Here is a 19224-nt window from a genome sequence, read left to right as displayed (position 1 = left end):
ATATCAAAGGTGATGCTCTTAAAAGCAATTATTATAAAAGGGAAAATATTACAAACATAATTCCTCACTTTTAGTTATGGGTGAATTTATTTCATCTCAGAGTAAGAACTAGCTTTATGTTGGTAGATTTTAACTTTGGAGAAAGGACTAATACATGCTTGCTTTCTTTTCTTTTTCTTTCTTTTTTGTTCTAAAACAAAATGAAATAAGGATATAATTCATATGTTATAAATCATACCCTTTGAATGCATACTATATTTTTTAGTATCTTTACAACCCACATTTACTCCTGAACCTTTCTTTCTGTAGCCCCCTTATATCTGGATCCTGAGGTTCTCCCACCCCCAGATTCAAGTTCTTTATATAGTTTAAAGCACATGCTGACCTGGGAAGAATGTCCCTCACTTCAGTAGATTCTCCCCCTCTTACTCCCCACTTTCCCTACTTACTTCATAGGGGCTTGTAAATGTCTTGCCCTCAGATCTGATAATACAGTGGCCAAGCCAAAACTATAGTGTTCCTGTGTTGAAGTCCCAAGCTTCCTTTGCTGAAAACCAGCATTTAGTTTTTTAATCCCAAACTAAAGCTATAGGCAGAGTCACAAAGGCTCTTTTATTCCTTAACAGCCTTCCTTCCCCTGAGTGAAGAAACATGGTAGTTACATTTCTATGAAATGCTTTATTAAAATTTTTCAAATGATCTTTTTTATTCTATGGATAACCAACCACACATAGTCATAATTTAGTGTCAAATATTAGCTGTCAATGACATTTGTATACATATAGTCCCGTTTAAAAGGAGTTTCAATTCCAAGCCTCCTCCTCAAATCTCTCTATCAAAAACAGAAGACCAAGCCTGGGTTCTACAACCAGGGATATACAGAAGAAGCCACCTCAAGAGTGGTACGAGGGGCAGAGATGCAGGCAGGGCTGGTCTCACACCCGTGTGTGACCATTAAAAATTGGAAGGTATATATCAGCAGAAGAGGTTCCCCCTACCTGAGGAGTGAGGGGTCCCAGCCCCTCCCCAGCCCAGGGTTCTAGTGCCAGGGAGAGAAGTCCCCATAATTTCTGGTTGTGAAAACCAGCGAAGGTTGTGGCTGAGTGAGACGGAGGGCAGCTGCACTCCAAGGCCCTCTTCTTAAAGGGCCCACAGAGACTTACTCACTGATGAACTCACTCACTTTGAGCTCCAGCACTGGGGCAGTAACTTGAAAGGTACCAGGGACATACAGGGAGGAACTGAATTGTCTATCTTCAGGGTGAGGGTTGGAAGGGCAGCTCTCTCCAAGAGGGAGAAGCTGGTGAAAGCCATTGTTTCTTTGTTGAGCCCTCCCCCTTCCTGGCATGAAGACATGGGCACATGCCATGTCTGAATCTCCATCCAACTGGCTATCACCTTTTGACTGCCCTGCCCTAGTGATTCCCTGAGACCATCGCCCATCCACTATCAGGTACATCTAAGCAACTTCCAGTGGCTTTTCTGTATAAATAGCCTCTCTTGGTTCATGCTACAGACTTTCCTAAAATCTCTCAAAGGACCACGAAACCCAAACAAACAGCATCTGGCTTTAGTGTGTCCCATATCTCAGGCTGAGCAGCCCAAAGTCTGGCACTAGTGACAGCCAGTCTTGGCCTCTCAAAGCAAATCCAAGCACAGTGCCAATGGTGGCAATCTCTGAATTGCTTTGTGGATAATGCCAGGTGGCCCCAGTCAGAATACAAACTGCAGCTAAACTTGGCTTGCAGCTGGTCCCCTCCTAGGAGGCCAGCTTTGGACTGGGCCAGAATATCACCTGGCCACCTCCAATGACTACACACCCAAAGGGCAGACTGGGCATGCAGCAGAGCCCTGCTAAAATGAGCCCTGCTCTATAGGGTCACCCCTACAAAATACCTCCTCCACTGTAGTCACAACCAGTCCTCACAATCAGCCTGAGGTCAATCCTTACCACTGATGTGCAAACAGCAATCAAATCTAAACTACAACAGGAGAGCACACACAACCCACACAAAGGAAACACATGGAGTACCTGGCTCTAGTGTCCAGGGAGACTTTTCCACTGGTTCCCACAGAAAACCTAGCACATAAGGCCACTCTACTAAAACCGGGAGGCATAGCAGCTCTACCTACTACATAGAAACAAACACAGGGAGGCAGCTAAGAAAGAAACATTGTCCCCCATAAAAGAACAGAACAACATCCCAGAAAAAGAACTAGACAAAATGGAGACAAGCAGTCTACCAGACACAGAGTTCCAAACTGGTTATAAGGATGCTCAGTGATCTCAGGGAGAACTTCAACCAAGAGATAGGAAATGTAAAAATGGAGACAGAAAACATAAAAAAGAAATAAAGAATACAATAACTGAAATGAAGAATACATTGGAGGGAATCAATAATAGATCAGAAGAAGCAGAGGATCAAATCAGTAATTTAGAAGATAGTGTGGCATAAAACTTCCAATCAGAACAGCAAAAAGAAGAAGAGAACATGTGAAAAAAAAAAAAATGAGATTTAAGGGGCTTCTGGGACAACATCAAGTGTACCAACCTTCACATCATAGGGATACCAGAAAAAGAAGAGAGAGAGAGGAAGTAATTGAAAACCCACTTGAAGAAATAATAACTGAAAACTTCCCTAACCTGGTAAAATAAATAGATATACAAGATCAAGAAGAACAGTCCCAAACAAGATGAACCCAAAGAGTCCCACACCAAGACACAACACAATTAAAAGGCCAAACATTAAAGACAAAGAGAAAAATCTTAAAAGCAAGAGAAAAGCAGTTAGTTATATACAAGGGAGCTCACATCAGACTGTCAGCTGATTTCTCAACAGAAACTTTGCAGCCTAGAAGGGACTGGCACAAAATATTCAAAGTGATGAAAAGCAGGTACCTACACCCAAGACTACTCTACCAGGCAAAGCTACCATTTAGAATCGAAGGACAGATAAAGAACTTCCCAGACTAGAAAAAACTAAAACAGTTTCTCACCACCAAACCCAAATTACAAGGAATGTTAGAGAGAATTATTTAAGAAAGGAAGAAAGGGAGGGAGGGAGGGAGGGAGGGAGGAAAGGAGGGAGGGAGGGATGGAAGAAGGAAAGTAGGAAAGAAGGAAGGAAGAGAGAAAGAGAATAATAAAATGGCAATAATTACATATCTATCAACATTTACTTTAAATGTAAATGGATTAAATACTCCAATCAAAAGATAGAGAGGCTGAATGGATAACAAAACAAGACCCTTATATATACTGCCTACAAGAGACTCATTTCAAATCAAAAGACACACACAGACTGAAAGTAAAGGAATGGGAAAAATACATTTCTTGAAAATGGAAACAAACAAACAAACAAACAAACAAAGCTATGGTAGCAATACTTATACCAGAAAAAAACAGACTTTAAAACAAAGGCTACAAGGACAATAATCCCACTGCTGGGTAATTATCCTAGGAAACCCAAAACATTACTTCAAGAGGACATGTGTATCCATATGTTCATTACAATACTGTTTACAATGGTCAAGATGTGGAGGCAGCCTGGGTGTCCATCAATAGAAGAATGGATAAAGAAGAGGTGGTACATACATATAATGAAATATTGCTTGACCCTGGAAGTATATGGGTTCTCACCATTTTTGGCAGAATTAATGGACCTGGAAGGTGTTGTGCTGAGTGAAGTATGCCAGATAGTGAAAGACAGATGCAATGTGATTTTGCTTATATGTAGAATCTAAAGAACAAAATAAACAAACAAAACAGAAACAATCCCTTAGATACAGAGAACATTTTGATGGTTGCCAGACAATAGGGGGGTTGGAAATGGGTGAAAAAAAGGGGAAAGGATTAAGAAGCACAAATTGGTTGTTACAAAGTAGTCATGGGGATGTAGGATATAGCATAAGGATTATAGTCAATAATATTGTGATAACTATGTATGGTGTCAGATGGGTACTAGATTTATTGGGGTGATAGATGGCAGGGGCGCTGAGGGGCAGGGTTGAAAATGTGAAGGTATTAAGAAGTACAAATCAGTAATTAAAAAATAGTCACAGGGATGTAAAGTAAAGCATAGGGAATATAGGTAATTATACAAGTATGATAATAACTGTGTATAGTGTCAAGTGGGTACTAGACTAGGCAGGGGGATCACTTCTTAAATTACATAAATGTCTAACCACTATGCTGTACACCTGAAATTAATATAGAATAATACTGAATGTCAACTATAATTGAAAAATTATAAAAAGGCGGGGAGGAAAAGGGGACTAAGACGTTCAAATTTCCAGGTATATAACAAAGAAGTCATGGAAATGTAACGTACAGCATGGGGAATATAGCCAATAATATTGTGATAGCATAGTACAATGTCAGATGGTTGCTAGACTTATGGTGATCAGTCTTTAGGCATATAAATGTTGAAGAATTATGGTATAAACCTGAAACTAATATAATATTGTATGCTAGCTATATTTTAATAATAAAAAAATCTTTAAAAATAAAACAGAGATATTTAAATATTTTAAAAACTGAAAAAAAACAAGTCTGAAATTATTTACTTATTAAAATTGCAAATTCCATCTATTCCAAATGGTTTATTTACAAATTCATGGGATATAATGAATATAACAACTGATTCTAAGTTAGCGAGTGCAATTATAATTAATAGGAGAGTTTGAAAACAGTTTACAGCGCTTTGAAAACAGGAGGTCAGGACATCAATTATAGAGGTTACATAAACTCTTTTCTTTTTCTATTTATAATTCAAATCCAAGTTACCACATATTGTCACATGTGGTAAAAGGCCCCAGGTTTTTAAACTTATGCTTAGAATATGGGGGATTGACTCATAAAACAAAGAACAGCAAACCAGGAAGGAGAGATGAGAGGTAGAGCACTATGCACCAAAAAGTTTGGAGTAAACCCAGAAAATTAGGATTGATTTCTAAATATGCTCTGCCCCCTGTATTTCTTTCCAACCTACTTTCTACCATATTTCTTCCCTTTCCCCACTAGTACCCTACCTAAGATGCCATTATTCGATGATTATAGTAGACTATATTATTGTTTTCAATTATGAGTAGCCATCACTGCCCTTTCCCTTAAGAGATAATATATCCTGTCCTTTGTCCATATTATATGCTTTGGCTAATGGAATATGAGTAGATAAGATACGTGCTATACCTTAGCAGAAACTGGGAGAAGTTTCTGCCAGTACTCGATTTTACACTCTGCCATGCAAATGGCAGGTTTCAGATAGAGATCTTTCTTTAGCTTGGCTTCTAGGATGAGAGGACAAGGGGAGCAGGCCACCAGAGAGGAGCCATAGTGACTCTCAGCCTATAGGTAACATGAATGAAGAATAAAGGTCGGTTTGGGTAAATCACTGAGAGGTTGGGTAGGTTTGTTATCACAGCCGACTTATACGATGATAAACATAATAGATAACATTTATGGAGCTTTACAATGTGTCAGACACTATTGTAAATGCTTTATATGTTTCTGTGAGGGAGTTGTTGAGTGAGATCAACATTTAAATCCATAGACTGGGTAGAACAGGGTACCTCCCATTATATGAGAAAGCCTCACCCATTCGTTGAAGAAAGCCTGAATAGAACAAAAAGCTGACTCTCCCTCAAGTAGAACGTCATTCTCCTGCCTTAGAAATGGGCAGTCAGGTCTTCCTGACCTTTGGACTCACACTGGGATTGGCCTTGCAGATTTTAGACTTGCCGGCCTCCATAATCATGTGAGCCAATCCTTTATAATACGTCTCTAGGTAGGTAGATAGATAGATAGACAGATCTATTGGTTCTGTTTCTCTGGAGAATTCTGACTAGTATACGGTTCAAATACCTAGGGACTTTTCCCATCATTAGTGAAATAATTTGGTCCCAAATTAATATATCTACCAAGGTTCTAGCCGCACATGCCATTGGATGTGTATGTATGTGTATGTACATTGAATTGGACAATTAAATTCACGAACTTTCCACTGTACACTTCCATGGTGGACAGTTCGTGAATTTAATTGTCTGATATTTCATATATGTATGTATGTATATATATATATATATATATATATATAAATATTTAAATGTATATACACACACTATACATATATTATGTATTTATATTTAAATAATTTCTGAGGTAATCCTAATTATCCTCAATTTGTGGGTGAGAAAACAGGGTATAGGAAGGTTTACCTAAGGTCGGATAGCCAAGAAGTACATAGCTGAGATCAAAATAGATCAAACTTAAATGTGCATGACTCCCAAAGTGTAAGCTGTTAATCACTACACACAATACTGAAAATAAGCTTCATTTCATGGTGAGCAAACCTGATGTGTCCTCCTAGCTCCATAGTCTCATCTTTCACCCAGTGTTGCCTGAATTATGTGAGTTATATATTGGTCCGTCTTATATCACATATTATTGAAGAGACTGCCAACATTTTAAGCATCTATTACCTGACTATTTTAATGGAGATGCTTCAGATAGATTGCCTCTAAAGGCGGTCTTACTGAATTGTGAGAGTTGGACATTATTTTCCCCAACTTTACACACATGGACACGGAGGTTCAAAGAAATTAAACAGCATGTCCAAGTTCAAGCATTTAGGAAGTGACTGAGTGGGAGGTGAACCCAGGCCTGGCTCCTCTCTTCTCCTTACATGTGTCCCAGAAATGAGTCCTATAACACCCAGTGCCCTCAAATGTGCTCTCACCCAACTATTCAAATTATTTCTGCTACATTTCTAGGATCAGATGAGACAAAGGGGCATGTATCGGGCATGACTATAGCCTCTAGAGGAGGCTTCTATAGGAAAGGAGAGGGCATAATATAGACTCCTCCAGAATTTTGCACAAAGTCCTGACATACATCCTGAGAAGCAGCAATAATGAGTGGTTAGGAGCTTAGACTCTGGAGCAAGGTTACCTGGGTTGGCATCCCGGCCCTGTCATTTACCAACTGTGTGACCTTGAGCTATTTGCTTAACCTGTCTGTGCCTCAATCCCCTTAACTGTAAAACAGAGTAATAGCAATATTTACCTAATCGTATTTTGTGGGGATAAAATGAGTTAGTATATGTTTTAAAAAAGGGAACTTGTGACTCACACATATTAGGCTATCTGTAAGTGTTAGCTATTAATATTGCTAATACCAATACTTCATGCTCTTATTTGCAGTTTATGAAACCACTTAGAAAATACAAATGTGTTGCTAAATTTTGACACCATTCTCACTTGATAGGTAAGTAATCAACATTATAAAATAGTAACATTAAGCTATTGAGATTTTCACACAGATGAAAGATAATTTATCTCTTGCAAAGGAGAAAGTACCAATATTATGGAGATACAGGCATGGGTCATGTGAAAATATAAATAATATAAGCATAAATATTAAAAAAAAAACACTAATGGTAAAATATAAATTGATATTCTCTTCTTAGATAAATGAAGTCTTTCAATTGAAAACTGCGAGAGGAATGAGAGGATAGACTATACATTGATGTTTAGTAAGTGTATTTTATTGCCTAAAATTTACCTTTGTGTCCCTGCACAAAAATGAACTCTGGTGGATAGAGCACTGAACTAGGAGTCAAAAGACCTGAGTTGTTATTCTGGATATATTATTTCACCGTTGAGCAATTTCAGGGGGTAATGTTCTTTACCCCCGAGAAGGCAAAATAAAAATAATAGGAACTCTGAGTCACTGTTGGCCCAGCTCTTCTCCACACCTGCTGCATGATAGTAGGCAAGTTAATCAGCCTGCATGTGAGTGCCAGATGAAGATAGAAACACATATATTGTACGAAATGTTTTGCAAGTGCCCAACAGAGTACACTCAACAAATATTTGTTCCCTTGTCTCCAAATCCCGCTTTTCTCACCTTAGTCATGTCTATGTCTGTATTTCTATAATTTCTGATTCCAGGCTGACTTTATTAAAGAAGTTGCTAAGGAGGTCTTTTGGCAATTCCTATCCCACAGTGCTTTTGTTTCTTCTTGAAGCAGCTGAGTTTTAAAGGTACTGTAGGTTTTGGCAAAGGTTCTTTACATCCCAAATGTATCCTTGAATAATCAAATGGAAAGAGACCAGCTTCCCACAGCAATTTTTGTGAAGAGAATTGCTGTGATCAAAATACCTCCTTTAGTGAATGACCTTTCTGATAAGACTAAATTAAAATGATTTAAGTACTCATTATAGGTTTACTTAGCTCCCCAGTGGATTATTTCAGGCTGCAGCCATTGAATATTTGGATGACATCAAAATCAACATTCTGGGAATAAACACTGAAACACTTCCAAAAAAATTTCCCTAATGGTTTCAGGTGTGTCCTTTCAGAGAAATAGTGTTTCATCTCTGAATCTAAGTCAAGCCATCAGCACCATTTACTAATAATTACCTTCTTCTCCCCACTTCTATTTCTACCTCTAATTGTCAAACATTTATTGACAATACTTTACATCCAATTGTAAAATTAATGTGTGTCACTTTTATGCCAAGAAGACAAAAAGCACTGTGCAAAAACCAAATGACAATCATCCATTTAAAAATATTTGAGCACGGGACCGCCATCTTCCAGTAATTCGTCAAAATGACCAACACAAAGGGAAAGAGGCGAGGCACCCGCTATATGTTCTCTAGGCCTTTTAGAAAACATGGAGTTGTTCCTTTGGCCACATACATGCGAATCTACAAGAAAGGTGATATTGTAGACATCAAGGGAATGGGCACTGTTCAAAAAGGAATGCCCCACAAATGTTACCATGGCAAAACGGGAAGGGTCTACAATGTTACTCAGCATGCGGTTGGCATTGTTGTAAACAAACAAGTCAAGGGCAAGATTCTTGCCAAGAGAATTAATGTTCGTATTGAGCATATTAAGCACTCTAAGAGCCGAGACAGCTTCCTGAAACGGGTGAAGGAAAATGATCAGAAAAAGAAGGAAGCCAAAGAGAAAGGTACCTGGGTTCAACTGAAACGCCAGCCTGCCCCACCCAGAGAAGCACACTTTATGAGAACCAATGGAAAGGAGCCTGAGCTGCTGGAACCCATTCCCTATGAATTCATGGCATAAGTGTAAAAAAATAAAAGACCTCTGTAAAAATATTTCTCTTCATTGAGGAGTATGGCGTCCCCTCCCCCAAAGAAATATTTAAGGAAAAAAAAAATAATAAATAAATAAATAAATAAATAAATAAAAAAAAATATTTGAGCATCTACCAAACACTGTTCTAGGTGCTGGTGATAGAAAAAGAAATTAAAAATAAACAAACAGAATAGACAAAATCCCCTGACTTCACAGGTATATATTCAAGTTGGGAGGGGATGACAACTAACAAATGAATATATTATATAATATATTTGACATTGATAAATGTGATGGAGAACTATAATGCAGGGAAGGGAACCGGAAGTCTGGTAGCCAGAGAAGGGCCCACTGAGAAGATGCTATTTGAGATAAGGTCTACGTGAGTTCAGGGACAAACATGTGGCTGTTGGGCAAGGATCGGGCACATTTCAGACCAGGGAAACAACAAGCGTAAAAGCCCTGAGGTGGGATCGTGCTTGGTGTATTTGAGAAATGTCAAGGAACCTGAAATAAGGAGTAAAGTGTGGAGGATGAGGATGGAAGGATTATAGGTGCCCAGATCCTGAAGAAAACTTCCCCAGTCATTGAAACTACAAATGCCAAAGCAGGTGAACAATAGTGAGCACTTGGTTGTTTCCTCCAAACACCAGCCTGCCCATATTCTGTTAGCATCAATTGATTCCTAAGCGTTAATGTATCGCCATCCCTTCTGATCTTCTACTCCTCATATCTACTTATTTACTAATTCATTGTTAGAATCTTAAACTCATTTTGATAAACTGTTAGTTAGCATCTATATTGTAAGGTGCTACAGACATAGGGATAAACAATATGCCCTCAAATATGAAGGCAAAGATGCACCAAACCCTGTTTCTTTCTCCCGTGAACACAAATCTTGACTACATTTCCCAGGCTCCCTAGCAGTCAGAAAGGGCCACCGCCACCTGACAAAGTTTTGATCAAATGGAATGTCAGAAGAAGTGATGTGCTTCATTTTTAGGCCTAGCCCCCTAAACACCTCCCTGGAGATCCCTCATGATCTCTCTCTTTCCTTGTCTGCTGGATAGAGACAGAAAATCCGTGGGTAACTCTGAACCTCAGGAAATGTTTGGGACCATTCAGAAGGTAGGATCTGAATCTGGGGTCCTGGAAAGTCTATATGAAACAGACTTTTCCTGTTCCACCCCTTTCCACCCACCACACAAATCTGGACTGTGAAGGGAGATTGAAACGGATCTTACTGCAGTAAGCCATTGAGATTTGTTTAGCAGCCTGCATTGATTATTATAAGAAGTTACCTTCTAGTGGAAAAAAGATATTTACAGCATTGGTGATAAGTGCTATGGTAAGTAAAAGACACAGTTCTCTGGGATTAAGAATGAAGGACTTCTATTCCATATGTCAGGAAGATTGGGGAATGTTTCTAAAAAGAGTGGAAGCTTGTGTCAGGATTTGAAGAAAGGGTAGCATTGACCCAACAAAGAAAGTGAGACAAAGACATTCCTTGCAGAGACCAACATGTGCAAAGGCACAAAGACACAATAAAACTTGCTGTGAGAACTATAAAAAGTTCTGGACTGTAGATTACGGTGCATGGGGGTGAAAATAGGATGGATAGGTAAGGATCAGATTTTGGAGACCCTAAATACCACCCAAAGGAGTTAAGACTTCATCTTGAATGAGATGGAAAGAGAAATAACATGGTCAAGCTCAATCCCCACCTTCCTCCTTATCTCATTTACACTGTCTCAGCTTCCCTGTGCTTCCCCACCATTAACTGTGTCTCCCTTTAACAAGATGCCCATGATCTCAGTATAAGCTCTCAGAGGGCAGGCTCTCTCTCTTCCTCTAATTTGGTTTTCAGGATATGAAGTAGGCATCCTACGTATTTATCATATTCAAATCAAGAAAATACTCTAATTATGTATAGTCTTTATGCATAAGTAAAGCAGAAGGAAAAAGAGTAACTTCAGTGGTGTATCCTATGCTGCCTCTTTCCATGGCTGGGGGAGAGAGAAGTGTAGGGTGCTTATGAGATGCCGCTGTATCCAGCAGCTACATAACTCTCCAGTTGTGGACATTTCACAACAGCTCACTCACAATTTCAAATTCGGCTTTGACTGCCTCTGATAGCACAACAATCCAAACACCAATACAAACCACTGCTGATTAAATGCGCGCTGTGCACTTTGCATACATTGTCACTAATCACAATGCCAGCTACAAGACCAATGCTCTTCTCTCCATTTTACAGACGAGAAAACAGCTTACATGAGTTCAAATTCACATAAATCCTGGTGGAGCCAGGATTTGAACCGAGATCTGCCTGATCCAAAGCACCTGCTTTTTCCATCCCATCTCTCCCACCCTGACAGTATAGGAGCAAGCTCAGTGTTTTAGTGAGTCTGGGGGCTCACAGTTCAAAGCGCCATTTCTTTCAAGACTGGTATTTTATTGAAAAATTCCTACGAACTTAGTAATTTTCTTAACATCAGGGCTTTTTAAAATTTCTTTTTAATTATTACTTTCACTGTTTTCATTATTTACCATACGGAAAAATTATAAATGCACAACCTCCTCTCAGCACGTCTTTCATAACCGTCACTCACCATGATTATCCTGGGCTTGCACTCCTGGCATCAGGCCATACATCCCTATAGCACATGCCCCACTTGTTGGTTAAGAAGCCAAACACTACATCGGGCAGCCTTATCACCCACTTTAAACACTTCAGGTATGTACCTGGAATGATACCATTCTTAACCCTGCAGCTGCATTGTCTCTGAAGGCTTTACAACTCTGTAGATGCCCTACAGTTGAAAGAGCAAGACAACAGGTCTGGGGAGGAGATTAGCTGAACAGTCTTCTGCTCTGGGGACCTGTTGTCATATAAACACTGCTGAAAATTCTTGTCTCTGCCAAACAGAAGAACTTTTCTCTTGGCTACTGCTCATGTATATGAATCCTCAGCAGAGGGAGGAAAAAAAGGTAAAATTAAAGGTAGCTTGTATAGAAAATTCTGGAAAGTTACAAATTCTTTTGCAGACACAGTCTAGCAAGTTTCACCACTTTTTCAATGACTGGTGTGGGCTTCTCCCCTTGGTTTAATCTCGGCTTCTGAAAAGTCATCTGAGTCAATCACTACTCTGCGAACAGACTTCAAAGTGATTAGAGGAACTGAGGGAAAGACAGCTGGCTTCAAACAAATTTGTGAAATTAGATGTTTTGGTTTTTTTTTGTGTGTGTGTGTGTGTTTTTGGTCCTTTTGTAGCTGTATCTCTGTCCTCCCTTGATGAAAGATAAGCTTCAAAGGCAGAGACTTGAGTCCATATCAAGTTCTGTGAATTTGGATGGGTTTGCTAGTCATCCAGATGGTTTATAATATTCCCCACCCTTTCAGCAAATCTTTATCGCACATCAATTGTATTCGAGATTTGATTCCAAGTTTTGATGATATAATGGTGAACAAATCAAGGTCCTTACTTTAAGCAGCTCATTGCAACATAAGTACTCCAGTGTAGAAAGAACTTTGGTGAGACTAAATGCAGGATGCTCTGTTAGCTTAAATGGGGTGCCTCGTCAAATTATGCCTTTCAGAAGGACAGAGAAAGCTTCTGAAGAGAGTTCTGAGTCAGCCAAAACCTAAACAATGAGTTGGAAAGATACCGATAATACACGCTGAGAAGGGAGGGTAGACAAGAGAGGGAGAAAGAGAGAGGTCTATCTGGTAGATTAAAAACCAAAGATAAATGAAAAGTCACCAACTATGAGGTTGTCTTAAGTATCCCTTTGGCTCAATATAATACGTTTATGTCTCATACTCACTCATTGCCATCCATCTGTTCATTCATTGTGCCAAGAACTATTCTAGGTGCTGGAGTTATACACATGAATAAATCATTTTAAGTAAGTGGAAATTGATGGACAGGACTTCCAGTAAAGCTCCTTAAAATGGAGACGGACACCTGACACACCACTTTTGCCATCCTTTCTAAGTCTTCCCTGTGATCTGGAATGCAGATTTGATAGCTGAAGTCTCATCAGCCATCGTGGGCCCTGACATGACCTTGGAGATGGAAAGCACAGGCTTGGAGAGGAAAGCAGGGAGAAAGCAAGTCTGATTGTCATGGAGCCGCCTTCCTCCAAATTTCTTTCACATAAGAGAGAAATAAGTATTGTTTCATTACTATTATTTGGGGTTCAGACTATACACATCTAAACCAAATCCCAACCAATGTAGAGAGGTAGCATGGTGTGGATTCACAAAGGATATAGACAATGGAGCTAGACCTGGATTTGAATGCTGGCTCTGCCAAATACATCCTGTGTTTCCTCCCATCAAAATGGGACCTATGTTACAGGGTGGATAAAGGGATTGTAGATATTACAAATAAGTACCTAGCATATGGTAAGTGTTCACTAAATTGTGGCATTATTATCTGGGTTGGTGGAAAATTTTTTAAATATCTTAAGCCTAAAAATAGAAAATACTAAAAGCCATAGCTCTTAGCAAAACACCCTGCTAAAGCAATGAAGACTGTGACAATTAGAAATAGGAAATCATCTGGGGATGAACTAAACAAAAATTGGAATTGAAATTAGAAAAATTACTGAATTAAGTATATTTCAAATTAAACTATCACCTTAACCAATATAATAGTCTCTAAGATGTTTAAAAAGATAACTTATGGGGACTTCCTCACCCATTATTCTACCCTTGTCAATTTATGTTAAAAGTCATACCATCTGCAATTTATTTACCATAACCAGAGTAATCATCAGCCTGGGGACAGAAAAAATTTAAATGTTGTTTTGCTCTGTTCTGAGGAACACAGGTAACAGCTTTCATTTACTTTCAAAGTTAATTAGTTTTGGCCTTAGGCCCAGACCCAGAATCACCAGTTCTTTTCACTCAGCTGTTTGCCAATAAGCAGAAGAGTCTACAAGAGATGGAAGATGATGGTTACAAGACACACATGCTGTAGGGTTAACTCTTAGGCAAACTTTTTGAAAACTGAAAGTTACAAAACAGTGACACAGAGACAAGTGTCCATCTAGATACGTCTATCTTTCTACATTCTTTTTCACGAAGACTAAACATATTACTTATGGTGATACTGTATTCTTCAGCAAACTCTACTGGGGAAATATTTGTGACTCCAAGTCACTTTCTGATTGGTAACAGTTCCTCACACAGCCCACTTGGTTCAAAAGCTTAAATTACATGGAAAATGCTTCAATAGAAGACATTTTGCCTCCAGGATGAGTTATCATGATTGTGATATTACATAGATGAACAGAGTATATTCAATAAATATTTATAGAGTCTTACTAAGTCACAGGCACCGTGATAGTTTGTCCTCCCTTCTAAATGGGTGATTCTCTCTCCTGTTAACTGCAGACTCAGACATTTCTTCAACCTTCTATTCAAACTTCATGGTATTATTACACTACAGGTTCAGGCATCTCTTAGCAACATTTTACACAAGACACAAGTGGGTTGCAAGCATGGCTGATCCTGTTGACCACTTTGACATGCTCTGTCACTTTGGATGGGATGAAAGGGGTCTTACAAGAATAATAATAATAATAAAATCATTTGCAACTCCTCAATGACCTGATTTCAACCTCTGACTTGAAGAACAGAAACTAGCTATGAGTTAAGCTTCATGACTGTAATATGTTATTATGTGTTCATAAATATGTGTATATTACTTTTGTGTGTGTGTGTCTGTACATGACTATATGCCTTCACTTTCCTTAAAAAGGTTCATCTCTCATCTCTAAAGTCTATGACTTCAAACTCCACCTCACTTAGCTCCTGAGCCAAGCCTGAATAAGGCTGTCCATACATTAATGTATGTTTCCCTCCAGCTAATCAAAATATGTTGGGCTGTCATCCACTTTGTACTCTGGAAAATCCCTGGATTTATGGAGGCTCCACAAGGGGAAACCTGCCTTTGATCCCTACAGCAGAAACCCAGTATGTAACATCTGGTCTTCGCCTCTCTTTCCTCATGTGCACAGTTACAACTGGAAATCAGAAATAAATCTGACCTGCTCAGTCAGAAATTCAGTGATCGCGTCCAACCCTGCAGCCCCTCTGTCCAGGGTCCTGATTTTGCTGCCTATGTTTCCAGTTCCTGCCTGGGTTCCTGTTCTTAACAGATGAATGGATTAACTGACTACCTCCATTTCAATACTAGTGCCACTTGGAATACTTGGCCAACCACAACTTCCTAGATTAGACCTCTTTAGGTAACAATGTGAAATTCATTGTACCCTTTTGGACATTGCCAGTTGGGAGGCTGACCTTCCTCCTTGGGAAATGGCCCAAAAGCCAACTTTGTCCATGTCACCATTGTCTCCCTCCTCTCTTTGCTAGTGATGAGACGGAAGTTACAGCATACTTGTCAGCTACGTCTCCCTGAATTAAGACACTATATATGGCACTATACTTATGTTCACATATCTGAATAGCTGTAATATGAGTATATATATATATGATATACTCATACACACCATTATATATATACAGACTCTCAAAAGACTTGCAGCATTATGGTACTTGTTTCAGAAAACACCATTGCCTTAATGAAACCAGTCATGAAAATAAGTCTCTTGGGGTAAACACCAAAAAAAAAAAAAAAAAAATTAGGAAAGAGAAGGTATAAATGTGGTGATGGCTCTAAGAAGCAGGATTTGTCTCCTAGGGAGGCAACATCACCTTTAGCAAATAATGGCAGAGGCTGTGGGAAGGATCCCCATGCCAAAAACCTTTCCCATGAGGCCCTAAGATGCCTTTGTATAAAACAAGGCCTGCCATTCCACAAGTGCAATTCAGACTTAAAACCCAAATGCCTCAGGGAAGCCTAGGCAGCTTGTTATAATCAATAAATCCTGGTAGTTCCTGGGCATATGTCTTTTTTCTTCTTCTTTACTGTAGCTTATGAAGGAAGGAAGGAAGGAAGGAAGGAAGGAAGGAAGGAAGGAAGGAAGGAAGGAAGGAAGGAAGATGTATTTTCCGGTTCCCATAGTACAGCTAATGACACAGTTAATTTTGCTTATTTCTAGAAACCGCCTAATCCCTGATTGATGTTCACTAAATAATTGACATTTAAAGTGACAATATTTTTCCCTTCTTCAATAGCCAACATTTCTATCTCACTCATTGTTCCACCTCTAACTACTTTTCACAGAAGAAGATTGAGTTACTGGGTCCTGGATGATGGCCATTGGTCTAGGTTTTCAGACTGAGTTGAGTTAATTGCCAAATGTCTTATGCACAGGGAATTTGGCCTCTTCCCCCAACTTTCTATACCCCAATCAGTGAGAGGTAGGTTGCTGAGTATGTGTTCCTCCTCTAAAGACTCTGTGTCCCTTGAATAGGTTGTTCCATTTACTAGTTACAGTGGCGGGTCCATTGGAATCTCACAAAGAGCTACATCCTCCAATTTGGCCCCCATTAGTGGCAAAAGTGGTATTATCATTCTTCTCCTGATGACTTGTTTCTCAAATGACCCAGAACCCAGAAAGGGAAGATGAGAGCTATTTACTCTGCCCAATAAATGATATAAGAGCCTTTCTAACGAGCATCATTTGATGATGGGTTGGTTTTTCAAGTCTAGGAAATGAAGGGCCACCCAGAACGTGAGGGATACTTCAGACAGAAAGGCTGGAAACCTGAAGGAAATCATTGACTTCATAGCCATCCCTTCCCCTTCCCCCTTTACTTTGACTTTTAAGGGGATCTGTGTTTCTGGGGATTCTAAAATAAAGCTCTTAATAAATGCCCATAAAGGCAAAACAATGGAAACCCAGAAAGGTTAGATGACTTTCCAAAGACCACATAGCAGACCTGCAACTGGGACCTATAAGGCCCTATATCACAATCTAAGACCCTATTATTAACTTCTACTAATAAAGAAAAAGTACAAACAATGTCAATGACAACAACAGTTAAAGTAGTTAATACGTGCAGAGTATTTATTCTGGGCCAGGCACACTTCTAAGTGCTTTGATATAGTGACTAATGCATAAAATATTTTGTGACCAATGATGTACCTGATTCTGTACATGTAGCAAATAGCAAATACAGGCGTGAACAGCAGATGTAGCCCTGTCTTTACAGCCTAGTAGGGGCGGCAGACAAACATAATGTACTTATCTGCAAAACATTATTTACTTTATACTGTAATACTTGCTCAGAGAAGCATAGACAGAATATAACAAAGGCCTGAGACTTGAAGTGTAGGAACAAATTAAGATGTGGGGAAAGCAAGAAATAACGTTCCAGGCAGATGAAACAACATGTGGGAAAATCCTGCAGCAGAAAGGGACCTTTGCAAAAGCATGGCTGGAGGTGGTGACAGGAGACAAAGACGGAGACATGGAATGGGAGAGATCATGAAGAACCATAGAGGTCATAAAAAGAATTTAGTGTTTTATCCCAAGAGTAATTGAAATCCATTGGAGGGTTTCAAGCAGAAAACTGGCACGATCAGATTGTATTTTGAAAAAATATGCTAGTAATTTGATAGTGATAGGAAGAAAAATTTAGGTGCATGACTAAATTTGAGGGGGTGGGAATCATAATGACTTGGGTTAAGGTATTCATTAAAGTAGGTTGTATAAAGGTGGGGAAATACGTCTGTTGTAATTTCTTTTTGAACTGTGTGTACTCCATCAGTAAGGGCATGCACAACATGTATGCATTTCAGGGCACTCTAGTAGTTTCCCTTACACCTGTTTATGAGGAAATTTTAAAACTTCATAGTCCGGAACTCTCTTGCTCATTATAATGATTTTGGGAGGCATTAAATAAATTGGTGAGATCCTTGTAATCCAGTAAGAGCATGATTGTAAGAAAGAGCAATGGAAAGAAAGTAATATTTCGCTAGTGACCAGCCTTGAACAAAAATTTCTTATTACCTAGAAATTAGAACTATTTGCAAGCCATTTATTATGATAACATTCCCGCACAGAATTATTATAAACTGACGTAGAACGTTCACATTTCTACAAAACACCATTTCAGTCCTACCATTTAAAAAGTCTACCAACTCAGAGCACACATATAAAAACAAAATTAGTCTAATATTCATACAAAGCAAAATTCTTCCCAGACTGAAGAAGGCTTCCAACTCTGCAGAATGCCATTAAGTTTCATGGCAATTAATGAGTTGCAAAACTCACTCGTAACAAATTGTCTCCCTGAGGATTCATTAAAAGCCTCCCTGGAGAAGCAGGCTCTCTCATCCAACCACATCTCTTCCATTTACCGCCAGATGGTGAGAGTCACACCAGGCCCCCATCACTGCTTTTCTGTTCCTTTCTCTTAGACTCTGGACAATGTCATCTGTTCCCAAGGGTTTGTGAATCATGTGGAAACTAATGACACACATCTTTCTGGTGAGCTCTGACTTTTCTCTTTGGATGTTATTTTGCTCATCAAGAGTGACAGCCGTCCCCCACCTGTTTTCAGCCTAATATGCCCATGACTTAACTGGCATGCCAGCGAGGGGAGGAATGTATTTCATACCGCCATAAAGGAAGCAGAATGTGGAGGTGATTTAAAAAAATGTGGAATTTGGAATCTAGCAGATCCTAATTTGAATTCCCATCCTGGCACTTTTTGGTGACTTAATCTTTGACAAATTCTTCACTTCTAGGAGCCTTATTTTCTACATTGGGACATAGAGAAAAGACCAATCCTTCATGCCTACTATGAGGCTTAACTAATATGTTAAATTTAAGATCATTTCTGGCACATAGTAATCCCTGAAAAATTTGTAACTTCTATATCATTGTCATCATCACTCAGCAGCTAGCCAGCTTCCCTTTGTAAATATACATTTATACCCTAATTTAATAGAGTGTGTGCATGGTGGCAGAGGTTACTGTAATGGGAAGCTTTTTGGTCTAGAAATGAACAGAAATGAGTTCTAGCTCCTTCTCCTGTCCTGGTAGCTATGTGCCTTAGGTACATTATCTAAATTTTTAAATCTCATATTTTGGGGGTGGGGATATGGAAATAACAATACCTATTGCATAAGTAAGTTTTGAGAGTTAAATAAGATTATGTATGGCTATGTAAAGTATGTAGCTACATG

At 39.1% G+C, this 19224-nt stretch overlaps 2 protein-coding genes across 10 annotated transcripts in view; one reads left to right on the top strand and one right to left on the bottom strand.

The window, feature by feature from the left end:
- The window catches only part of DLG2 (discs large MAGUK scaffold protein 2), a 1902684-nt gene that overhangs the window by 1079816 nt on the left and 803644 nt on the right, over positions 1 to 19224 (bottom strand). The gene's annotated exons all lie outside the window — the stretch shown is intronic.
- LOC109443406 (large ribosomal subunit protein eL21) lies at positions 8589 to 9129 on the top strand. Its single transcript, XM_019723710.2, has one exon. The coding sequence runs from the start codon at positions 8615 to 8617 to the stop codon at positions 9095 to 9097; it is 483 nt and encodes a 160-aa protein (XP_019579269.2). The 5' UTR covers positions 8589 to 8614; the 3' UTR covers positions 9098 to 9129.

This window comes from Rhinolophus sinicus, linkage group LG06 (assembly GCF_036562045.2).
Source record: "Rhinolophus sinicus isolate RSC01 linkage group LG06, ASM3656204v1, whole genome shotgun sequence".
In the NCBI taxonomy this organism is placed as follows: domain Eukaryota; kingdom Metazoa; phylum Chordata; class Mammalia; order Chiroptera; family Rhinolophidae; genus Rhinolophus; species Rhinolophus sinicus.
The sequence above is the reverse complement of the archived record's forward strand: the minus strand, read 5'-3'. Positions and strand labels throughout refer to the sequence as shown.

Excerpts from the sequence above, each read along its gene's own strand:
- LOC109443406 (XM_019723710.2), top strand. The coding sequence starts at position 8,615 with ATGACCAACACAAAGGGAAAGAGGCGAGGCACCCGCTATATGTTCTCT.